The following is a 23,746-nucleotide window of genomic DNA, read 5'->3' as shown; positions in this document are numbered from 1 at the left end:
GAAACACGAAGCATATATGAACATCATCTTGATTAACACAACATGGTGGTATTTGATACCCTGTTTTGATATCTGGCGTGCGCTGTTGTAAACCAACGTGTGTAGTGTAACCTATAAAACCCCTCAAACGCCAATGAATGCTGTTTTTGCTCTTCAACCTCGTTATCGCCTGCGGTCTCGATCGTACCCACGATGGCGATCCCTATCCCTCTCTTCACGCCTGTGCCTATCCCCCCCGTGCCCTCTCCTCTCCCCCTCGCGCTCCCTCTCCCTCTCCCGCCTGTAGCCCTCCCCGCCCTCCTCTCCCCCTCGCGCTCCCTCTCCCTCCCCCGCCTGTAGCCCTCCCCGCCCGCCCGTGCCCTGCGCTCCTCCTTCTTCCTCTCCTCCTCCCGTCTATGATCCGCCAGCGTCGGCGGCCTCTTCCTCCTCCCGCCCCTTTGGTCCCACAGGCCCAGCTCCTCCGCGTCGTCGAGCTCCTTCGCGCCCAGCCCGAGCCTGTTCTGCCGCCGCTTCGGGGGCTTGGAGCCGCCCCGGGTGGTGCCGTCCCAGCCCATGCCGCGCAGCAGCGCGGCGCCAAACTCCTCGACGGGCATCGCGTCGTAGTCGGCGAGCGTGGGGGCGGCGCCCGCGGCGGAGACGTCCCGCGCGTAGGCGTCGTCCTCGGTCGCGGCGACGATGGTCTTGGCCTCGGCGGCGCGGCGCTTGCCGAGCAGCGCGTCCATGGCCTCGTCGTCCGCGGAGCGCGGCGCGGCGGTCCCCTGTGCATCGTCGGCTCTGTCAGCGTTGTCGGCCGTATTTGCGTTGTCAGCGTCGTCGTCGTCGTCGTCATCGTCGTCGTCGTCGGCTGCGGTATTCTTCCTCTCCTTGACCGTCAGCCCCCACCGGATGTTCGAGTCCTGGTCCGCCGGCGCCCTGTCCGCCGTGCCGTCCTGCGCGGCCTCCCCGGGGGGCGGGTTCCTGGCTCGCCGGGCGCGGCGCTGCTCCCTGACCTCGTCGCGCCAGTCGCGGTTCGGCTGTCGCGCGATAACGTACTCCTTCTGAGTGACCGCCTCCTTTCGGCGCTTCGTCTCGGCGCCGTCGACGCCGAAGCCGGTGATGGCCTCGTGCCGGCCGTGGTCGGAGTCGGAGTCGGAGTCACCGCCAAAGGCGGCGCGCGACGAGGAGGATGCGGCGGCGGCGGCGGCGGCGGCGCGCGGGCGCTTGCCGAGGGTCGACGCGGGCGTCTTGGTGGAGGACGACGAGGCGCCGAACTTTATCGCGATTCGGGCGCCTTTGCTGTCGTCGGCCATCATGCGCTGTGTTGTGGTGATGTGTTTGTGAATGCAGGCAGAGAGTTTCGTGGTTTGCTGTAATATTTTCTATGGGTCCTGTTCTGTTTGGCCTACCTGCATGCATGGGGCTGATGCTGTTGCCTGGCTCTTTGTCACTGCCACCGCATTTTCTTTCTTGGCCATTTATTTAAGTTTTGAATATCTGATTTCAATAGAGTATTGCTATTTAATATTGTGAACCAGCTCTTCATTTGAGTCGGCAAGGTAGTACTCAAAGTTAATTTTGCCTCTGTTCTATGCCCTTGTTCTATGCCAAGGTGTTGAGAACACGACAATAAGGCAACAACGAATATTCAATTACATAACAAACAGACATTAGCATTTATTAATCATCCAACAGAAGAGCTTCGTGGTTGAGCCAAGGCTAATGTTGGGTATGGATGCAGATTCCCTTGCGGACAAGGCTTTATGGCAATATACATACATGATGACAGCAGCTATGAGAAATGCAACTTACAATTTGTGGTGACATTAACATGACACAATGTGACAGCCACTTGTACGAGGACCTACTTATTCCTCATGCAGTTGCTACAGTAAATTAGCTTTTAAAATGGTCACTTTATTATGGTAGTCAGTAGCCATGGAAATAGAATTCAAGCCGCCGGCGAGCGAGCCGTCATAGTTAAGTGCACGGTGGGAGGTTGTGCACTCTTACTTGGTAAAACGCAGAATATGAAAGATGAAAGTAAGAAACTAATGCGCATACTAATGCGACCTAATAATAATTACGAACACAATGCAATAAGAACTGCAGGCACCCGCAGAGGCCTAGAAAGAGGCTTACCTGTAGCAGGTTGTAGGTTAGTTGTACCAACAGGCGCTAGCATGCCTACAGTTACCTTCAAGTACACTGCAATTGCCCGCATGCGGGGAGGAACGGGGAAAGACGCAGGTCGCGGCACACTGTGCGACCGCAAGACCTTTCACGTTGCTTGGGTGGCTGCCCCTTTCCCATCTTGGAGTACAGACTAGCGTATGTTGTGCAAGCTCCTCACATGAATTTGTTAGCAGCAGGTACTACTTCACAGTGTGGAAACCAGAAATGGCACGGTCCTCCCTCCCTCTCCTGCCCAATTGTCTCTCCCCGTCCCCCCCGGCCAGAGGCGCTGGAAAGGCTCAACAAGCCAAGCAAACTCTGTCAACCGAACCCGCGCCGCCCAGTTCTATCCAAAGTAGCCACTGCCTGGAGGAAAATTTTGTACGCCCCCCCCCCGTTACCAGCCGGCCAGCATTCTGGGAGTCACGAAACGACACGACTGCCAGCATTAATTTGTCGACGCGGCCTCCGCAACCACGCTTTTCATCGACGACGACTTCTTTTTCCATCTCTCATAGGCGCGCTCTTCCGCTCTGCAGCATCCGTTTCGCTCGCAAACGGATGTTGCCACGGCAGATGCTATGACTGAGGTCGGGCACGCCGATTTATCGCGGCTGCTTCAATCCAAGCGCAGTGAGTGCAAGTGAGTATCCCCTCGTCTTGTGGCGCTAATTTTTCCGATCAAAATGATGGTATTTTCATTTTTCTAACCCTTCAAAGTGCAATTGTGACCTCGCGCAAGAGGAAGCTTCGCGAACTCTTCGCCGTCGCGACACAGACCCAGCCGCTCCCCGACGCGCCCATCGCCACCTCGGCTGAGTGGCAGTTCTTGCACAAAAATGATATTCTGCAGTACGTGTTTCCGATGCATCCTGTTTTCTTTCGGCTTTTTTCCGATTACTTTGAGGTCACCAGCATTTTTTTTGGTTGAGTCGCCGACAAGCCTTCCACTGCAACACCCACTAAAGCGCCCACTGCAACCATTCCCCGTAGTGCTAACCCAGCTACAGCGAGAAAGTCTTCGAGGAAGCGAGCATCCCACCACGACCTCAGCAATCTGTCGAAGCCTTGAAACGATCCATCTCTGCTCTGCTCGCCGCCGGCAGCTCCCCGGTCAACTCTCCAGCGGCAACGACGCCGGCAACCTCCCGCTCGACACCCTCGGCGCGATCAACACCGGGTGTGCAAAGCCCGGCCAACAGCCAAAATATACCAGCACCATCCCATGCGACACAGCCATCTCCCATAGCGCTCCCCGCGCGCTCGCAGCACCCGACGCATCATCCCAATGATGCTTCGAGACGGCCAGGCCAGGTTTCGTTCCCCCCAGGCACCAAAGGATCGCCGTCTTCAACACCAATACCCGTTCCGAATGGCGTCACTGCGGTTACTCCGACGACTGATGGTTCGTTGAGCATCAAGCTGCCCCATGATGCGGCAAAGGTTGCTGATGCCATGTCCTCACCCGGATCGACAGCAGCCAGCGCGACAACGACTGCGGCTCATGACATTTCCGCCAACACCAGCCCTGATCACGAAGGTCCTCGGTCGCCCGAAGCCGTACAACAACCCGTGCAAGTCGCGCCCAAACTGGAGACGAAACCAAACGTCGCTGTTCAAAAACCGCAAACGTCCGACGAAGACCAGTTGCTACAAGAGTCTATTCGATCTGCTGCCGCCTCTGGCTCAGAAGATGAAGCGCCCTCAGCAACCTCACCCGCCTCGAAGCCGCAGACTAGTACCTCCGAACCTCCTGCCACCGAGGTTCCTGACAGCCAAGATGAAGCGGACAAGATGGATATCGACGTCCCCGAGACGGCAAAGGATTCAATCATCGTTAGGCCAGCGCCACCCCTGCTTACACCTCAGCCGACCAGCGAGAGTGTACCAGTCGAGCGCGCCGTCACGAGAGTGTCATCGGGCGCTATGAGACTCAAGTCTGTAAACGAAATCGTCGGCGCTACCCCTCGTTCAGCCATCGACCGCGGCACACCGAAAGACATGGACGACCAGCTTACCCCATCCGCTTCCGTTCCAGAGTCGCCAGCAGCAAAATCAAAACCGCGCAAGGGCCACAAGGGACAAATGTCTACCGTTTTATTTGGCAAGCAGCCCAAGCGCGTCGAGGAAAAGGCTGTCGGCGCAGGTCAAAAGGATCAGCTTCACCCCTTCGACGACTATTATACTCCGCTCTTCATCCAAAACTTTACCGGCGCAACCAACTGGATGCAACCCATCGAAAAAATCTTGTTCCACGCCAACAAGACGATCGGTACTTCCGATGCCAACATCGCAATCCTGGATAATCAGGCCTGCAAGGTGCTACGTAGGGTGTATCATCTGCAGCAGCATGACAAGTGGTCTTTGCGACAGCCCAAGCGTTGCCCGGAGCCGACGCGACCTAGTTCGCAATGGGATGTGATGCTTCAAGAGATGAAATGGATGAGAACAGATTTCAGAGAGGAGCGCAAGTGGAAGATGACAGTCGCTCGCAATCTAGCATACGCCTGTCTCGAATGGATAGAATCCAGTGCGGAAGAGCGACTTGCACTCCAGGTTGTCGCGCGCATTCCTCCCAGGGTGGCTGAAGCCGCGCCACAAGATACTCAGAGTGTCGGGGAAGGCATGACCAGGGCAGATAACCACCCTACGCCTGATCTCGAGCCTTCGGGTGACGCCGACACACCTTTACACGATGATATATCAGAAGTTTTTGTGGAAACTGTTGCGCCGTCGGCCATCTTTTCACTTCAGGAGGACGACGTCGTTTTTGGTCTTCGACGCACCCCAGCTGCCGACCTGCTGTTGGACGAACTGCCCATGTATGGCGCTCCTCTCAAGGTCCCACGTGCCGACACCGGAACCGCCGAAATCGACCCTGATGCACACTGGCGACGCCCTGCTCTGCCTTTAAGTAAGTACGTCGAAGGGGAGATGCAGGTTACAAACCGAGGCCCACCACGCAAACGCAGCCGGTTCGACTACCACAATGAAGACTCGGATAACGAGGATGACGCTGCCTTTGTTACCCAGCAAGCAGTCAACGTCGACAGAAATCAGACCACGACGAGCGATGTTGCCTTGTTTAACCCCGAATCGAAGCCTATTCGAGATAGATTGCACGCTGGCCACCAATTCCGACCCCCCTCAGAGCATCCCATGCCCATGCAGTCATTTTACGAGTGCCGCAGTGCTTCTCAATGGACACTTGCCGAGGACGATGAGCTCAAGGGCCTCGTGCGCGAATACTCTTACAACTGGTCATTAATATCAAGCATGCTTACTACCAGGTCCGCCTTTGTGTCGGGGCCAGAGCGACGCACTCCCTGGGAATGTTTCGAGCGATGGATCAATCTGGAGGGTCTGCCATCTGATATGCAAAAGACACAGTACTTTAAGGCGTACAACTCGAGGATCGATGCCGCCCAACGAGTCATTGCTCAGCAGAATCAGATTGCAGCACAGCAAGCTAGTGCCGCCGGTAATAACGCTCCCCCTCTTCGCAGAAGACCGTCAGTCCCCGTCAGAGTCGAGCGACGACGGAACCAGAAGCATCTCACCCTTATCGACTGCATGAGGAAACTCGCCAAGAAGAGAGAGACTGCGCAACAGAAGCAACAGCAAACGGCTTCGCAGATTCCAGTCAAGAAGTCTAGCGACATGCCTCCACAACGGCAATTAAAAACACCGAGGGACTACAGTTTGTTGCGATTTGAGCATGACCAAGCTCTTGCAGACAAGATGGCACAGTTCGCGGTTCGCCAAGAGGCCACTCGCAGGGCGCAGATGGCGGCTCGGGCTCAATCCCAAGTAGCCCAGCAAATGGCCGGGGCCGCTCAAGGCACCCAGCCGAACCAAGGCGCCGCCCAGGCTGCGGCGGCGGCTGCAACTCAAGTTGGTGGGCAACGCGCGGAAGTTCCTCCCCACGTTGCGGCTGCGGCTGCTGCGGCTGCCGCAGGCCAACGTCCAAGAATGCAGACGCAAGCTGGTGTCAACGGCGCGTCTCAAGTGACCCCTGGCATGCCGTCGCCCGCGATGGTGGCTGCGGCTGCTCAGCTGAAGGGTATCACCGGCGCACAACTGCAGGCGGCTCTGCAAGCTCAGGCCCAGGCCCAGGCCCAGGCTCACATTCAAGCCCAGGCTCAAGCCCAGCAACAGAGGATGCCCATGCCTAACCAGCAAGCGGATGCGAATCTCATGTTGAGGGCGCAGCAAATATCCAATCAGCAGCGGGCCGCCGTGCAAATTCAACAACAGCAACAGGTTCATCACCAGCAACCAAGGCCCAATTCAGCGGTCCAGCAGAACGGACAGGCTTCTCCGCCAATGACCAACGGTGCTAACGGCATGCACATGAATGCTCAGGCTATGATGGCCGCCTATAATGCCAACAATGCCAACAGAAACGGCGGTGGTACCGGTACCATGCACATGCCGAACGGCGTTGCCCACGCCAACACCATGTCTCGGATCCCAGCGCTGCCACCAAACATTGCCCTACAGCTCAGTCAGCTGGAAGCCCAATTTCGGGCAAAGAATCCGAGCTTGACGCCTGAACAGTCGCGACAGCTTGCCACGGAACATCTGACTAGGGCCATGATGGCGCAGCGGCAGTCAGCCCTGAACGCCGCTGCAGGCGTGTCGGTCCAGCCTGGCCTTGCCAATAGCATTGCCGCGACCACGAGCCCTCACCAGTACGCTGCCTTGCTTAGACAACAACAGCAGCAGCAAGCCGCAGCAGCGGCCGCGGCGGCACAAAGGCAGCAACAACAACAACCAAATGGGCAACAGGGTCAGCAGGGTCAAGTGCAGCAGCAGCAGCAACAGCAGCAGCAGCAGCAGCAGCCGCCGCATGCTCAGGGAGCACAGCTCTCTGGAAGCAACGCGGCCGGAAGCCCTATCCCGCAGGCTGTTCACCAACGCCAGCCCAGTGGTAGTGCGACACCATCTTCGACGGGCAACAACTGAGCTTGCAGCGGTTGCAGGGTTTTTGTGTGCCTCTTAGCTACGACTTTTTATTACTGGCGGGCCAACTTCTCAGGCGTGATAAGTTAAGGTTCCGGACTCTACTTCGTTTTCAGTACCCTGTTGCGTCGGCTTTGTTCGGTCTAGACTTGCTTGCCCAAGATTCGACTTTGGCGCGAGGAGGGATTCGTGTCTAGAGTAGGACTAAGGATGGCTCTCGTCACTGTTGCTTTTTTTCGGGGTGTTGTTTGTTTTCTTTTTCAGCTTCCAGTGCATTTATTATCGGGATGGCAAGGCAGGCTAGACTTTTTAGTTTTCTGTTTACTGGCAGCTGTCCTTTTGAGACGGCGGACGACGGCGGACACACACACACATACAGGGCAGCGGGATGGAACAAGCAGAGGCTTGTTTCCTTGTTCTTGGCGTCTCGGTTGACTTTTTTTTTTAATCTTTCTGGGGACACACAACACCAACAATGACACAGAGAGGGCAGCGGTTGGTAACCCTAAGTTTTTGTTCTTCTCACGACGCTTCTTGTACATAGCAAAATACCGTCCCCCCCCCCTTCACCTCCCTTTGGAAGATGACAAAAGAAGAACTTCACGTGGCATGATGGACACTGGCTAGGATGAAGTACAAGCGAAGAAACCCGACAATAAAAATATAATAATACCCAAACCAAACCTTGGACCCATTCATTGTTGCTTGTGATTGCAGTAATCAACATGTGGGGATCGATTCTGTCAACGCTGCGAACAATGAAGGAAAGAACTGCCTGCTATATCAAGATGATAAACCAGGAAACCTATTCAGCAACCATAGCTAGAATATAAAGTAAAAGCTTCGCGATTCGTCTGATTAGGTCATATATACCATGTCCCCATCCTCTCTCTCCCCCAATCAGCCATCAAAGCCCGCTGGGTAGTTGCTTTTTAAAACCTCGCGGGGTTGTTGCGTTTGCGTCCCCAGTATTCGTCACATCAAGCTCCCAAAACAGAAAGAAAAAACAGAAAGAAAAAAAAAGGGCAAAGGAAAAACACGATACATTCGTTACACTGCGCTCCCACCGTTGGCGCCCGCGCCGCCGTGCCCGGGGCGGGGCCTGCCCCCATCGTCGTGCAGCAGCAGGTGCGGCTTGATGAAGTCCTCGTCGAGCTGGCGGAAGAGGCTGGCCGGGTCCTCGGTGGTCAGCAGCTGCCTGATGGCTCCCCTGGCGGTCAGGGGCTCGGCGGGTTCCGCGGGGCTCATGAAGGCGCTGGACGGTGTGGGCGGCGTCAGCGAGGAGGAGGAGCCGCCGCCGATGTTGCCGCCGCGGGGTGAGCGGCGGGCGGGCGGCGGCAGGTCCGACGTGTCAATGTCGCTGCCAAAGTCGGACTCGTCGCCGCGGCCGAGGAGGTCGGCGCGCTCAAAGTCATCGGGGTTGGGCATGCCGCGGTTCGAGTTTTTGCGACTGATGCTGCGCGTGCGGCCGCCGGCGCCATCCACGTGTGGTGATGAGTGGCCCGATACAAAAGCCGTACCACCGCCGCGGCCTTCGCGCTCGAGGTTGGAGAGGGCGACGTTCCCGTTGCGGCGGCCGTTACCGAAGCCGGAGCGCTTGCTGTGGAGGCCGGCGCCAAAGGACGTCTCAATGTCAAACTCGTCATCGCTGTCAATCTCCTCGACGACTCCGGTGCGAATGCCGAGGATCTCGAGCATGCGGGCGGTGGTGCCGCCAAAGATGATGACGGTGAGAACGACGACGACGAGCACGGTGGCGCGCAGCGCGAGGGCGTTCTCGCCGGTGAGAAGCGCCGCGAGGGCGACGCCGACGGCGCCACGCAGGCCGGCCCAGAAGAGCATGGCCTGATAGTTATACGGCAGCTCGTCGCGGACCTCGAGCCCCCGGCGACGCGCGCGATACCGGATGACGGCGTTGATGAGGCGCGACAGCGGGAAGACGGCGACCCAGCGGGCAGCGCAAACGGCGCAGACGGTGACGATGATGAGGGGCGGTTGGAACTGCAGGGCGCTCTCGGTGAAGAGCGCGAGGCCGAGATAGATGAAGATGAAGTTTTCGACAAGCTGCGACATGACCTGGAAGATGTACTTGGTGGTGAGCTGGGTCCGTCGCGACATGTTGAAGTAGGCGTAGTGCTTGAGCGTAATGCCGCAGAACAGAAGCGACACGATACCTGGTGCAGGTTAGCAAGAGCGGGGCGCACAGAACAGGTCAGATTACTGACCAGAGAGATGAACGCCATGGGAGAAGAAGTATGTGCCGTAAGCGATCAGGATAATGACGCAGCTCTCCGTCTTGGGGAAGCGGCGGACGTAGGTAAACTTGAGGAGCAAGGCGGTGCCGACACCAGCAATGACGCCAATCATCAAAGAGCCAAAGAAAACCAGCAAGAAGATGCCAGTACCTTCAAAGAAGCTGAGTATTCCGTGGCTGGTAGCCTCGCCTTTCTTGTATCGCTGGGCCGTCTCGAAGATGACAATGGCGATGGCGTCGTTGAGGATGGACTCGCCAAAGATGATGGTGTAGAGCTTGGGGTCGACCTTGTAGGCATTGAAGATGGCAAGGATGGTGACGGGGTCAGTGGCGGATAGAGTCGCTCCGACGGAAATGGCGTCGACAAAGGTCATGTTGATGGAACCGGGGATGAGCGAGTAGAGCCAGAGAATGAGGCCGATGACGACGGCGGACAGGAAGGTGCCGGCAAAGGCAAAGGTCAGGATGGTGCCAATGTTTCGGAAGAAGTTGGCCTGATGCAGCTCGTAGCCGGAGGAGAGGATGATGGGGGGCAAGAGAAGGTTGAAGAAGATTTGGTAGTCGAAGTTGAGGGGCGATCGGATCGAGTCGCCGGAAGTGATGAGGAGGACGAGACCGACAACCATGCCTGGGCGGGCGTTAGCATTGGATTGAGGGGCGACGAGGACATGACGGGGTGTGTACCAGCAAAGATTGATATAACTGTCTCGTGAATGGCCGTGACCTTTTTCATCTGGAGTATGTAGCTGACGAAGAAGGTGATGATGAGCAGCAAAATGCAAATGAAGATGGCCCATGCTGCAAAGAATTCCTTTTGCGCAGAGTCTTCGTCTGAGAGAGGTCAGCACAGGTTTCTCCGAGAGTTTTACATGTGCAAGTAATGCATTATTTGCGCATGCGCTGATCGCTTTGGGATTGTTCGTACCTCCGGTGTCGCCATCTTCGTCGGCTCGGCCTGAAGGGAGAAAAGTCAGCAATTGGGAGGTGGAGGGAGGCCTTGCGCCGGGCAGCGAAGCAAGAGGTAGGCGGACATGGGCGGACATACGTAGCAAGCTCAGGCCAATACTGGCCAGCTCGGCAACACTCATGGGTCAAAATATCACCGCCGCACGGCTCTGGATGGTTTATCGTAGGCTATCGTGGGAAGAGGAGGGGGGCTCGCGCGGGAGCGTCACCGGGGATTCAGGTCGACCATGGGCGGGGACTGGGTTCAGGGTTCGAGGGGCTCGCTTTCAATGGTAAAAGGCGCAGCGTGCGGAAAAGACAAAGCCGATCAGGTAGAGAGCGACGAAGAAGCTATGCGTGGAAGAGAAGGAAACGTTGTGGTGGGCGTCAATTCAATCATGTGGGAAGGAAAAGAAGCCAAGCTGGCCGTTGAGCGGTTGGCGCAAGGCTGGTTGTGAGTGGCCGGGACAAGGTTTGCGGTTTGCCTGACCGAGGAACCAAAAGTACCTTGCCGACTGGTACCTGATTGATTACGCGCGGCTTCAGCCAGGTGGGCAGACAGCATCGATACCTCTGTACCTGTAAGGTGTTACATAGGTGCCTATGTAGGTAGGTACTGTATGTATGTATGTATGTAGTATGTCTGTATGTACAATGTACCTATGTACATACATAGTCGCTGCTCACAGTAATGTGCTCTGCTCAACAACAAATTCTTGGAGTACTTTTGTCATCAGTCTTGCCATCCATTCTACCTTCCCGCGTTTTATACAATTCCGTATTGTATGTAAACGCCTCGCCCTGGCCATCAGTGTCAAACACAAGCCGCTTAGTTCCTCAATTACAGGCCCCTACAGCGCTAAACGGCGCTAGCCATGCGCCAAGTCATGCACAACGCCGCTGTAGCCCGCTATCGTTATAGTGCGCTACATTCAGACCAGCAAGGGGATACAGATGTCATTCAATACAACAAACACTTGAATTATATCTAAAATCAGCTCAAACCTTTATCTATCGCCTTCGATTCGCTTGATTTGCTCATGCAAAGTTTTTCTCTTCTGCCGCGCTGCCCAGCTCCAGCTCCTACCGGCCGACTTACTGGACAGCCCCACCCGTTCCTAACAGCCCGGTTCTGACAGGCGACAGCTCAACCTCACCAACCAACGCACCTCGACGCAAGCTTCCTGCATTCCCGCAAACACCGACATCGACTGTGCGATACCCGGGCCAACGCAAGCTCAGCACCCCGGCGCTGTGGGCGCTACCCTCTAGCAGCCATGTATCACCTCGCCAAGGGTCTCTATCTCTACGCGACCAGCAAAGAAGGTACCTTGATCCAGCCAACCTCTTCCGCCCCAGCGTCCTCCCTCCAACCAACACCTTCCTAACCGCTCCCCTTCCCCGCGCAGAATACTCCGTCATCCTCCTCGGTCTCGACAACGCCGGCAAGACCACCTTCCACGAGCAGGTCAAGGCCATGTACCACCCCGACGCGCCCGCCCCCAAGCTCAAGACCGTCCCGACCGTCGGCCAGAACGTGTCCACGCTGGCGCTGCCCGACATGTACCTCAAGGTGTGGGACGTCGGCGGCCAGCACTCGCTGCGCCGCCTGTGGGAGAGCTACTACACCAGCTGCCACGCCATCGTCTTCATCGTCGACTCGTCCGACGTCGGCGACGGCACGCTCGAGCACGACGCCACCGGCCGCCTCGACGAGTGCCGCCGCGTCCTCGAGGACGTCCTGCAGCACTCCGACGCCGAGGGCGTCCCGCTCCTCGTCCTCGCCAACAAGCAGGACCGCGAGGACTGCGTCGAGACCATCCGCATCAAGGAAGGGCTCGTCCAAAAGGTCATGGAGGGCGACAAGGCGGACAGCATCCGCGACACCCGCGTCCTGGCCATGAGCGCGCTGACGGGCGACGGGGTTCGCGAGGCGGTCGACTGGCTGCGCACGCGCGTGCAGTGGAACAAGGAGTCGAGGCCGCCGGTCATGCGCTGAGCACGCTGGGCGTCTCGGGCCGTCGGGCCTCTTCTCATGAGCTACGAGACTGCATTTGTCTTTTTTGTCGTTTATCCATATGGCATCGGAGTTTGGGTTCGGGTAGAATATTCTGGCAGACGTGGGATATACCAGCATACATTGTCAGCCGCATGGTGCTAGCGAAAGCATCGTAGGTAGTATATGAGGTGTGCCCTGTGTTTTGATCATGCTAGGGCAGTTGAACATAGGTACCAGGCGGTAAGGCAGCCAATGCAATCATTAGTTAGTCAAATACAGCAACCAAATTTTGGCCGTGATTCCTTTATACATGTTTTACTAGCTTCTCTTGGTGAAAGGCGAGCCTATGCAATCATCAGTTACTCAAATACAGTAGCTTAATTTTGGTCGTGATTCCTTCCTATATACTTGAATTGCTTCTCTTCCTTCGTTCAAATCCCTCGATCATTATCAAATTTTATTTAAGAGAATTGAGTACGCATCTCTCTTCTTAACTGCTACTCAGTCGCCGCTTCTTTCCCTGAGAATTATTGTGAGGCGCCAAGTGTGGCGCCAGCGCCTGTAGTGTGGCGGATTTACAGTACCAGCTTCCTTATCGCCGGTGGCCGCTGCTCTCGCACCAATGACATGATCGAACGAATACAACCAGACGAACCGACTTCACCTTTCCACACCATCACCATCGGACGGGACGGGGGACATTTGGAGTCGCGAATCAAAGCAACACCCTCCATCCAGCTTCCCTGCTTTTCTAAATCCCCAATCGCCGCCGACCCGTCCCCTCTGTGCGTGCTCCTGCAGATTCCTCGACAACCGCCGCGCCGTCGCGTTTGGTCCGCGTCCCGCCCAGCTACGGCCAAACCCAAATGCAATCCGCCGCGGACCAGCGAAGCTCGCCGTCTCGCCGCCGTCAGCGCCCGGTCTCGTCATCGTCCTCGTCCCCGCCGAAGCGCGCCAAACTCGTCCCCGCCACCACCACCGCCGCCGCCGCCGCCGACCACCACAACCACACCGCCGGCATGGCGAGCGCCAAGTCGCGGGGCAAGATGCCCGACGTGGTCGACCTCACCAAGCCGCCGTCGGCCTTCCAGCCGCACGCCGGCGCCAAGAAGCTCGTCATCAAGAACATGATACCCCAGCGCGTGCGCGACAACAGAACCGAGACCTACTATCAACATATGGAGGAGGACCTCGACAAGGGCTTGGAGGCCATCTTTGCGGGACGCAGGCCTTCCCAGCCGCTGGAGAGGCTGTACCGCGGCGTTGAGGACGTTTGCCGCCGGGGCAACGCGGAGAGTGTCTACCGTTTGCTGATGAGACGCGTCGAGAAGCACCTGCAGTCGGTGGTCCTGCCTCGGATAGCAGAGGGCGCCGGTGCGTCAGACGTTGACATACTAAGGAGCATCCAGGTCGAGTGGAAGAGATGGAACAGCCAAACCGTAATTACCATTACCAAGCCCAGATGTAACAGCACTGCCAGTTACTGACGCAACAATAGACTCTTACTCGATCCACTTTCAGCTATCTCGACAGGACATATCTACTGCGCGAACACCTTCCTTCAATCAACGACATGGCCATCTCACAATTCCGAAAAATGCTTTTTTCTGCACGATATGGAAACCACAAAATGGAAAGCGATGTCATTGGCGGAATATGCCGCTTGGTCGACTACGATAGACGTGGCGATGCCGCGATGGACTCGGAACTTCTCAGAGATTCCATCATGATGCTCTACGTCCAAGGTGTTTATACGAAATATTTCGAGCCGGTCATGATCAAGACTTCGAAGGAATACTTTGCAGAGTTTGGAAGCTCGTGGAGCGCCGGCGGCCTGAAGGAGTACATTGCCGCCTGCGAAAAGCTGCTAACGAGGGAAGCCGATCGCTGCATGGCGTATAATCTGGACAGCACTACGGAACGGCTTTTGATGGAACTGGCACACCGAATACTGATCCACGACTACTCGGAAAAGCTGCTCAACGAGGGAAGCTTGGCGAATCTCATGGGCGACAAGGATATGAAGTCTATGAAGGGCCTCTACGATCTGCTCAAGCTCTCTGGTCTACAAAAGAAGCTGAAGAGTCCCTGGTCCGACCATGTCCGAAAGACCGGTGCGGGCATCATCTCGGACAAGGAACGCGGCGACGACATGGTCATTCGACTTCTGGAGCTGCGCCGATCTCTCGATCTGATGATTCGCGACGCCTTTGGCAAAGACGAGGATTTCTTATGGGGAATGCGTGAGGCATTTGGAGGCTTCATGAATGATCGCACTGTCTCTGCTTGTTGGGATACCGGCACGTCCAAGATTGGCGAGATGACGGCAAAGCACATCGACATGCTTCTGCGCGGTGGCATCAAGACCCTGCCTGCATCCCTACAGTCCGATATCCAAGACCGAGCTGCTGCAGAGAGAGCAGGTCAGGCGAGCACGGCCGACGAAGATGCCGAGCTTGATAGGCAGCTGGACAACTCGCTCGAATTGTTCCGCTTCATTGAAGGGAAAGACGCCTTCGAGGCGTTTTACAAAAAGGACCTGGCGAGAAGATTGCTCATGGGACGCAGCGCCAGCCAGGATGCCGAACGCAGCATGCTGACGAAACTTCGCGGGGAATGTGGTTCAAATTTCACCCATAACCTGGAGCAGATGTTCAAGGACCAGGAGCTCGCCAAGGAAGAACTGGAGGGGTACAAGCAGCACCGGCAAAGCTTGTCCGAGAGCAAGCCATCCGTGGATCTGCACGTCATGGTCTTATCAGCAGCTGCCTGGCCGACGTATCCCGACGTGCGGCTGAACCTGCCTGACAATGTCGCCACCGAGATTGAGCGGTTCGACAAGCACTACAAGGGCAAGCATACTGGACGCGTGTTGACGTGGAAGCACTCCCTGGCCCACTGCTCGGTCAAGGCCATCTTCCCCAAAGGCTCCAAGGAGCTCTTGGTGTCTGCGTTCCAGGCCGTCGTACTGCTCATGTTCAACGGCGTCAACGGGCCCCTCTCGTACGAGCAGCTGTCGACGGGCACGGGGCTGACGGGCGGCGACCTCGAGCGCACGCTGCAGTCGCTGGCGTGCGGCAAGACGCGCGTTCTTGCCAAGCACCCCAAGGGCCGGGACGTCAAGAAGACGGACACGTTTACATTCAACGCGGCGTTTTCGGACCCCAAGTACCGGGTCAAGATCAACCAGATCCAGCTCAGAGAGACCAAGGAGGAGAACAAGGCGACAAACGAGCGCATCGCGCAGGATCGACGATTCGAGACGCAGGCGGCGATTGTGAGGATCATGAAGAGCCGCAAGACGATGGGTCACGCTGAGCTGGTGGCCGAGGTGATCAACCTGACTAAGAAGAGAGGTAGCGTGGAGCCGGCTTCCATCAAGAAGGAGATTGAAAGGTAAGGACTCTTGTCTGTTAATCCGCGGCACCGAAGAGGAAGCTAACGGAGTTGCAGTCTGATTGAAAAGGACTACATAGAGCGTGAAGGGAACGCGTATACGTACATGGCGTGATAGCGACCAATCGAAGTACATACAGCATGCACAGAATGATGGTTTGCTTTGTACGATTTCAAGATACGCCGGCCGACACCAAAGCTGTTCTGGTTGTCAGACGTGAGAAGTGTTTCGACTCCATGGATGCGCTGTTGAAAACAAGAAGCGACAAAGACCTGCGACGACAGCCAAGCTCCTCACCAGCTGCGCCCATTGCGACCACAAGGTGTTATTTTTGTTTAGGCTAGTTGTTTAGGTACACTGTCGCGGGTATATCGACTTGGTGCGCATGGGACCACGACAGACATGACCATCCGGAGTTTACGTCACATCTCTTTTCAGAGCAATGATTATGCTACAGTTGTATAGAATCAAGTTGATTATCTTGTCCGTGTATGAAACGCAAAGGGACATGTTTGGCGACGCAGAGACCCGGTCGAAAGCCAGGAGATGGAGTCGCACCCTAGGCCTTTCTCTGTGGGAGCGACCGTGGCACTGGGAGGTCCGTGTATAAAGCACCGTGTCGGCTACCCCTTGTGGTTTTTGTTATTCAGTCAATGAATACTTAAGGCGGTTTCCTCTAGCCGTACCCATCAGCCGAAACTTGCATGTATCACCGTTGTAGCACAGTGCCAATGTGTTCCCTACGCCCTACCATGAATGATATCATTGTCTGAACACCATCTTTTACTTTCAATACCGCCCTTGTCCGAATACCTCCACTTATCGCAAATGACGGTCCGTCTTTTTTTTTGTCCGTAATGGTATACTGATATGCATCGCCAACTATGTACATCTCGTGTCTTGCAGGCGCCAGTGTATCTCGACTGAAGGGAAAGGGGCCTACATCGGCGCTTTGTGCTGCGAATTTGTGTTGTCCATGGCTGTAACGGTTTTAATCATCTCAAGGGCCACAGCTGGTACTTTGAGCCGCTCGTTTCATTCCGCTCACACTTGGTCATTACCGCATTGTCTATTGTCAACGACTTACACTGGCTTGAATAAGTTATAGTTGGTTTGAGGAGGCGCGCGCCGACCCCTGTCCGGCGATGTGACACGTGTGTCCCTGCTGATATCTATTCAAATAAAATGAGGTTCTTCGCCATACGATAATGTCGTCACTGTTGTATAGCTGCACCTCTGAGGGTCACTTGTATCGCGACTTGACCACCCACCCCATGGCTCGATTATAAGTAGGGAGAGACCCGGCAGCTTCCCTTGTCCTTCTTACCCAAACCAAGCAAAACGAACCTACTTGTACACTTTCTCTTCGTCGCGATATATATATATACAACCAACCTTTATTCCTTCCTTGCTATTTTACGATTCAGTTCTTGCCGGTCAAGATGAAGTTGTCCATCGCCACCATCACCCTCCTCGCCGCCACCGCCCTCGCCCATCCCACCGCTCCCTCCTCGGTCGACCGCCGGCTACAGCGAAACGGCCCACGATTCCTGGATCTTTTCACCCGCAGCGGCGGCGACAAGTCCGACACGGACCCCGCCCCGAAGAACAGCACCGCGACGGCGACGCCGACCCCAAAGGGCAACAGCACCGCCTCCACGCCCACGCCCACGCCCACGCCGACCGCGAAGCCATCCAAGGACGACAAGGGCGAGGGGGACAAGAAGGGCTCCGGTGGGGGCGGCATCGCGAACAGCCTTATAGACACCGCCGGGGGCCTGCTCAAGGGCATCGTCAACATATTCGGGAAGAGGGTGGGCGAGGGGCTAGTGGTCGCGCCGATCGCGTTCGGGGAGATGAATCGGCAGCCGCTGGTGGTGCCCGAAAGGTCTGGGTTGATCGACCACCCGTTGCGATGGCCGTTTGTTAGGGCGGTGCCCGTCGACGATGGAGTTGGAAGGGGGCACTAGTTAGGGTGTTGTGTTCTCTTGAGTGCGAGGTGGAGATTCGGCTTGTTGTGTCGAGGATCCTAGTATTCTTATATTGCTGTTCATTCTCTTCAGCATTGAATCTTGCCCGAGTCTAGGGTAGGGCATTTACGAAATGTATTTTACCATGGGAAACTTGGCCCGCGCCTCCTGCTACCGATGCCGCGAAAAGAGTGTCGGTGAATGTAAAGTTATGAATATAATTATAGAGCGACTACCCTTGCCGATCGGATTGGAGATGCCGGCGGGGCCGCCCTGACCGGTCCGATGAGTACACCACGGGAGACGCGCCGGTACTGCCACGGAAGACGGGAATCGCGCCGCGGCGACAGATAAGCTGTAGGGAAAGATTCCACATAGGTGGATGTTTTATGACCATCATTCCTTGTGGCGACTTATATGGGAGGAGTAGATATGAGTCTGTGGCGGAGTGGTTGCTGCAGACCTCATGCATGGAGAGGGGAGTCCGAGCCTTATCCGTCCTGGTTTGTGCCAGCAGCGGACATCAGTACATAGCTCTGCACTCTGGCCTAACGATTTGTCGAATCATTTTCATCTAGTTGACTGTATTGTTTAGTCAGATATACTTGTATACTGCTAACCATTATTGAGGATCTGCACCTCAAGATACCTCTGCCAGACGCACACTCCAGTCCCCCCTCCATGGACAAGTGGCGATCCATCTTCCTGGATTCCTTCCCCTCACTGGACGAATATACCTTGATGTACAAAGACCTGCATCAGCACCCTGAGCTCCCTTGCCAGGAATCGCGCACCGCCGCCGCCGCCGCCCGCCACCTCGAGTCCCTCGGGCACCAGGTGCAGCGAAACGTGGGCGGCCACGGGGTCGTCGGCGTCCTCCGCAACGGTCCCGGCGCGACGGTGCTGCTGCGCGCCGAGCTGGACGCCATCCCGCTCGCTGAGGACACCGGCCTCCCGTACGCCAGCACCGCAGCGCAGGTCGACGCCGACGGCACGACCAAGCCGGTCATGCACGGCTGCGGACACGACCTGCACATGGCCTGCCTCCTGGGCGCCGCGGACCTGCTGCGGCGGGTGCGCGACGCCTGGTCCGGCACGCTGGTGTGCGTCTTCCAGCCCAACGAGGAGCGGCTGCTCGGCGCGCGGGCCATGGTCGACGACGGCCTGTTCGACAAGATTCCGATGCCGGACGTGGCGCTCGCCCAGCACGCGCTACCGAAGAGGGCCGGAACCGTGGGGGCTCGGCCGGGTCGCGTGCAGGGCATCCTCGACTCCCTGGCCGTCCGCGTGCACGGCAGGGGAACGCACTCGTCGTCCCCGCAGCTGGGCATCGACCCCATCTTGATAGCAAGCCGCATCGTGTCGCGCCTGCAGACGGACGTCACGGCAGAGGTCGGGTCTGCGGCGCCGTGCGTCGTCACCTGCGGTTACTTGCACGCCGGGACAGACGCCAGCATCATTCCCGACTTTGCCGATTTTACGATTGACGTTCGCTCGCTGGACCAAGCCGTGCAGGACACTGCGGTCGAGACAGTCCACCGCATCATTCAGGCTGAGTGCCAGGCCGCAGGCTCGCCCAAGGCGCCGCGCATCACCACTTCTGCCCACTGCCCGCCCATCGACAACGACGCGGCGGCCACGGCCAGGTTCGTCAGCGCTCTGCAGGGATTTTACAAGGATGACGAGGACGGCCCGGGAAAGGTCGTGGAGATGGAACGCGACATCACCGCTGATGACTTTGCCCTGCTGGCAAGCCCACCTGGCGAGAAGCCGATCCCGTACGTGTACTGGAAGTTTGGCGTGACCCCGCGAGACGTGTACGATGAGGCCGCGAGGAACGGGACCCTTGAGGATCTGCCCTTGAACCACAACCCAAAGTTTGCGGTGGAGATTGAGCCGTCTCTTCGAGTGGGAATCGAAAGCTTGGCGATTGCTTCGGTGGCGTTCTTCGAGTCTGGGAGCAGCTGAGCGAGACACGGCAGGCTGGCCGACGAGGCGCGAGGCCCGAGACAGAGTGCAGAGCATCGTGCTTGTTGCGAAGGAGAGGAGTGGGTTCTGGAGTCGAACGTCCTGACACGCAAAAAGCAACGCTTTCTAGTTCCTCGAGAGTCGAGACCAACAACGCCGCCATGGCTTCTAGCAGGTCCAGCCCGCGTTCCAGAGAGTGAGACATCTTGACATGAGAAATTTCCTAATCGAGCGACTGACATGAGGAAGTTTTGCAACGGCCCCCAGTAAATGTAGGCAAAGCGGCAATATGATGCCCATCTCCCAACAACATCAGGCCAGTCGAGCCCACCACCGCGGAGGAATGGCCCAATGCAGCCACCTCAGGAGGGCTGTCTGTTGATTGATGCACCCCGGCTTTTCTCCTTCCAAAAAGAGCTAATAATTTTGTGAGGATTATCAGCAAAGGGGCTTTTCTGCAATGCATGCTGCAGGTGTAAATGAGCTCACCTTGATTGACTGCTCGGCAGGGCAGGGAAGGGGGGGCAGGCTGTCAGGACGGAGGAAGAAAGAGTCTTGTCATGGCGGGCGAAGAATAACTCGGAGAAAATCACGTAACAATGGGGTGAGATCTCTAGTTATCATGTAATTAAAATGAAATTACAAATATATTACGACGTACATGCATGGCTACCTATGCAATGATGTACAGTGGCTATAGCGGCTCCGAGCAAGTCAATACTACCCGTGTAAGCCTGGAGGTCCGCTGTATCTACAGGCACCCCGCCCACTACCTACAGGGCACTGGATTGCCCTGGCCACAGCCCAATGACAAGCTGCAGGATGCAGAGAGCACCTCTTTGTCCTCTTCCCTCTTGTCACCTCTTGTCACCTCTTGTCACCACCACCAACCCACTTCCTCCAAACGCCACGATGCAACCTCAACATCAGCACACAGTCAAAACCATTTGACCATTCATCCAGCCAGCCATCATCCATCCATCTCATAATACCTCTGTCCCACTGAAACCATACCCACCATCACATCAACCACAGCTGCCGTTACCGTGTCTCACACATCCTCCCGCCAGGCTCTGCGGACCTGCGTTTGCTGCAGCCCATCGACCATCTACCGGCATCCAAGATGCCCATCGACTTGTTGAAGAGGGGCTCTGCATCCGTATAATCCGAGGAAAAAAAAGAAAGACTTGTTTGCCCGAGCAGGGGTCGGCCTCATTACGAATATGCAAACCGCCGCCCCCCGTTGAGCAGAACTGCCCCATACAAACTACCCGAACCGCATCCTTGACGCCGGGAACCGGACCCTCCTCCGCCTTGGGGTCTAGTCTGCTTGGCCGCCCCGAGACCCAAGACAAGCAGCGGATGACAAGGGCCTCCACTGGCCGTTCCGTCTCGTTCCGTCGCCTGGTTTACAACGACTGGACATGCACGAGTCTGCCTGTTCAAGCTTTTGAGCCTCCTAGTTACCCACGCGCTACATGGAGAGAATGCAACACCTTGCTGAGAAGGTGGTTGCAATGAACGGCACAAGGTTGGGGCTAAATCCGGCATGGACGCGTGCCTGCCTTTTGCACTAAAATGAGTCGCAGGGTCTGCGGCTAGAGGCTCTATTAATGGGACGAGTCGAAAGCGCCTGAAAGCGTCGAACATGGCATCCGGGTACGATTGTGCGACGCACCTATCAATGTATCAATGCGAGCTTTCCGGTTCTTTGCACCGGCTCATAAACCTGGTTTCTTTCGTGTCAGACTACTCTGATAAGAGCACAGGGCGGCGGCGGGCCTCTGGGCTTGGCCTGCGCACTTCGCTCGCGGTGCTCGGATGCACTACACTAATGACCAAGCGAGGCGGCGCTCTTTGCCTTTGCCTCTGTGTGCCCACCAGAGGCTCCCGTATCCAGCCGGCGCATGTCATCACTCGGCCGGATGCCAGCGTGAAACGAAAGCGCTTGTTATTATTATTATAACGGGCGAGACGACCAGGTGGCTTTTTACAATCTAGGTGGCGGCGGGGATAGTTTGATCCAGCGCTCTCACACCAGACACCAAGTCGCGGGTCCCGGCTCGCTCTCCCTCGCAGCTCGCCTCTCAATCTTGCCGTCTCAGCGTGCCTGTCTTTCCACGTTCACTTCATCGCCCCGGCTGGTCGGTAGCCCTCACATCCTCGCCCGCAGTATTCTTGTCCACGAGGAGAGAAGAAAAAGACTCGTCACAAAAAAAGACGTCCCTGCTATCTAGCTTTCGTCACCTTCGCCACAATTCGTCACAGCCGGGCTGGTCAACGGTTTGCTTCGTTTTGGCAGTCTTGTCGCAATCACTTCACAGTTCCCACACCACCCCTCGCGGAACATATGACCATCCCGCAACGGTGTCGATAGCCACCTTGCCCACCCCCGGACGATGATGATGACCCATGATATGCACTCCACGACCTCACCACCTGCCGCCCCATCCCTTGCCTGTCTAACTAGTTGTTGCAGACGTGCTAACTAATGCATGTCGGAAAGTAGCCCGCATGTAAGTAAGCTGGGCTCTTGTCTTGTTCATTCGCAGCGACCTCTCTTCAGCATTCGAGAACAAGCTGGTGACTTCAAAACTCTACGCAACTCCGTACTAGACCCGTGCCTAAAGTTTGTTAATGAGCATGTGCGTGCCAAGGGCAAGCCCAACTAACCACTGGGTCATTTTAGCCAATCCAGACCACCACCTCGTGGCACGGAATCCAAAGGTGAAGCTCAGACTGGCGTCGACGGCTCTCCACCTCAAACTAGTTCTATGACCTGGATCCCGTCATATTGGTTATTCCTGCTGGGAACGCACCCCCTCCTCGACCCTCTGCCCAGGCAGTTTGGGCCTCTACCTGTGCATGCTTGACGCATTCAAACGGATCCCGACTGCCGTCTACTTTCTACCGTCTGCTGTATGAAAGCCCGGCCCGTGGAGCCGTTCGTCTCACTCGCCGCACGGCATCCATTCGCGAATCCTATAACAACCACCCTGGCACCTACAGTACCTCGTCTACCTTAGCCCGGAGAACCCCGACTTTCGACTCTCGGCCTGGACCAACGATTCCCTCTTTTAAAGCCCCCTTTATCTTCTGCCAGACTTCAGCAAACTTTTTCTTCTCTCAATCACTGTCACTTCGTGGCTATCTTCTGCAATCATGCATTCCATAGACGCAGCGGAATCGGATTGCTCAGCGACCTTTGTAAGTCCCACACCCATATTTCAAGTTGCGCACATTGTAGGAGGAGCAGCATGGTGTTTCGATGTGATCTCGGAGCGGAGGCTAACCAATCTCCAAATCGCAGTCGCTTTTCCCTAAACTTCCCGCCGAATTGCGCCTTCGCATCTGGAAACACAGCCTCCCAGGCACTCGCATTGTGCCGGTTCACTGCGGCGCAGACGAGCTGGTGGTCGACTCGTCTGTCGGCCTCGTCGCCGCCATAGGCTGCACAACAACGATACCGAACCCCACCAACCTGAACATCTGTACCGAGTCCCGTGCCGAGGCTATCAAGAGCTATCGTCGCTGCTTCGGCTTTGTCGGCCAACCTGGTCACATTTACTTTGATCCCAGTCGCGATGTGCTCTACTTTGGCCCCCGACAGGGCTGCATGGCCGCCCACGCACAGTTTCGCACCTGCATGGCTCTGTGCGACTCGTCTGAGCTGGCCGCCGTGCGCCGCATAGCCATCAGCGATGCCTTATTTTGGATCGGCGATGCGTACCGCTCCACGGCGGCTGCGAGCCTGACGATCGACGTGCTGCGCATTGTCAGCCAATGTCTGCCAAACCTCCAGGAGCTTGTCTTTGTGCCACGCGAGGAAGACGAAGCACGACGCGACGATCTCGACCATATATTGCCGCGCATGCATGGCCAGGTCAACGCTGCAATTGATGCCTTGACCCAACTGCACGCAGTGGCCTGGAAGGTGCCCGTGTGGCGTGTCACAACCTTGCGGGCTCTCCACGATACTGCTGGATGAAGCGGTCCCAGGACACCTGGATATGGTAATCCAGGGTTGAGCGGCGCCGTATTTCGCTGCGAAGAGAGCCTTCTCACGATGAATGAGCCCACCAGCTTTTATTTGGTGA

At 56.6% G+C, this 23,746-nt stretch overlaps 8 protein-coding genes across 8 annotated transcripts; 6 read left to right on the top strand and 2 right to left on the bottom strand.

Moving 5' to 3' along the window:
• Positions 1 to 32: 32 nt before the first annotated feature.
• Positions 33 to 1,289, bottom strand: ISF_08755 (hypothetical protein; the record flags this gene model as incomplete). Its single annotated transcript, XM_018852358.1, has 1 exon — positions 33 to 1,289. One exon carries the CDS (start codon positions 1,287 to 1,289, stop codon positions 33 to 35), a length of 1,257 nt encoding a protein of 418 aa, XP_018700435.1.
• Positions 1,290 to 2,732: 1,443 nt separating this feature from the next.
• Positions 2,733 to 7,119, top strand: ISF_08754 (large tegument protein; the record flags this gene model as incomplete). Its single annotated transcript, XM_018852357.1, has 3 exons — positions 2,733 to 2,794; positions 2,872 to 3,003; positions 3,162 to 7,119. The coding sequence occupies 3 exons, from the start codon at positions 2,733 to 2,735 to the stop codon at positions 7,117 to 7,119; spliced, it is 4,152 nt and encodes a 1,383-aa protein (XP_018700434.1).
• A 1,047-nt stretch (positions 7,120 to 8,166) lies between these two features.
• Positions 8,167 to 10,458, bottom strand: ISF_08753 (Cation/H+ exchanger, CPA1 family; the record flags this gene model as incomplete). Its single annotated transcript, XM_018852356.1, has 5 exons — positions 8,167 to 9,290; positions 9,342 to 9,998; positions 10,055 to 10,201; positions 10,296 to 10,325; positions 10,416 to 10,458. 5 exons carry the CDS (start codon positions 10,456 to 10,458, stop codon positions 8,167 to 8,169), a joined length of 2,001 nt encoding a protein of 666 aa, XP_018700433.1.
• Positions 10,459 to 11,592: 1,134 nt separating this feature from the next.
• ISF_08752 (ADP-ribosylation factor family protein) lies at positions 11,593 to 12,314 on the top strand (the record flags this gene model as incomplete). Its single annotated transcript, XM_018852355.1, has 2 exons — positions 11,593 to 11,641; positions 11,725 to 12,314. The coding sequence occupies 2 exons, from the start codon at positions 11,593 to 11,595 to the stop codon at positions 12,312 to 12,314; spliced, it is 639 nt and encodes a 212-aa protein (XP_018700432.1).
• An 866-nt stretch (positions 12,315 to 13,180) lies between these two features.
• ISF_08751 (Cullin) lies at positions 13,181 to 15,825 on the top strand (the record flags this gene model as incomplete). The annotated part of the gene is made up of 3 exons (XM_018852354.1): positions 13,181 to 13,753; positions 13,813 to 15,710; positions 15,768 to 15,825. 3 exons carry the CDS (start codon positions 13,181 to 13,183, stop codon positions 15,823 to 15,825), a joined length of 2,529 nt encoding a protein of 842 aa, XP_018700431.1.
• A 1,328-nt stretch (positions 15,826 to 17,153) lies between these two features.
• Positions 17,154 to 17,681, top strand: ISF_08750 (hypothetical protein; the record flags this gene model as incomplete). Its single annotated transcript, XM_018852353.1, has 1 exon — positions 17,154 to 17,681. The coding sequence occupies one exon, from the start codon at positions 17,154 to 17,156 to the stop codon at positions 17,679 to 17,681; it is 528 nt and encodes a 175-aa protein (XP_018700430.1).
• Positions 17,682 to 18,362: 681 nt separating this feature from the next.
• Positions 18,363 to 19,649, top strand: ISF_08749 (Peptidase M20D/carboxypeptidase Ss1; the record flags this gene model as incomplete). The annotated part of the gene is made up of 1 exon (XM_018852352.1): positions 18,363 to 19,649. One exon carries the CDS (start codon positions 18,363 to 18,365, stop codon positions 19,647 to 19,649), a length of 1,287 nt encoding a protein of 428 aa, XP_018700429.1.
• A 3,162-nt stretch (positions 19,650 to 22,811) lies between these two features.
• On the top strand, positions 22,812 to 23,637 carry ISF_08748 (hypothetical protein; the record flags this gene model as incomplete). The annotated part of the gene is made up of 2 exons (XM_018852351.1): positions 22,812 to 22,856; positions 22,960 to 23,637. The coding sequence occupies 2 exons, from the start codon at positions 22,812 to 22,814 to the stop codon at positions 23,635 to 23,637; spliced, it is 723 nt and encodes a 240-aa protein (XP_018700428.1).
• Between the last annotated feature and the right edge of the window lie 109 nt (positions 23,638 to 23,746).

Source organism: Cordyceps fumosorosea (genome assembly GCF_001636725.1).
Source record: "Cordyceps fumosorosea ARSEF 2679 chromosome Unknown scaffold_35, whole genome shotgun sequence".
In the NCBI taxonomy this organism is placed as follows: Eukaryota; Fungi; Ascomycota; class Sordariomycetes; order Hypocreales; family Cordycipitaceae; genus Cordyceps; species Cordyceps fumosorosea.
This window is presented reverse-complemented; position numbering and strand designations above follow the sequence as displayed.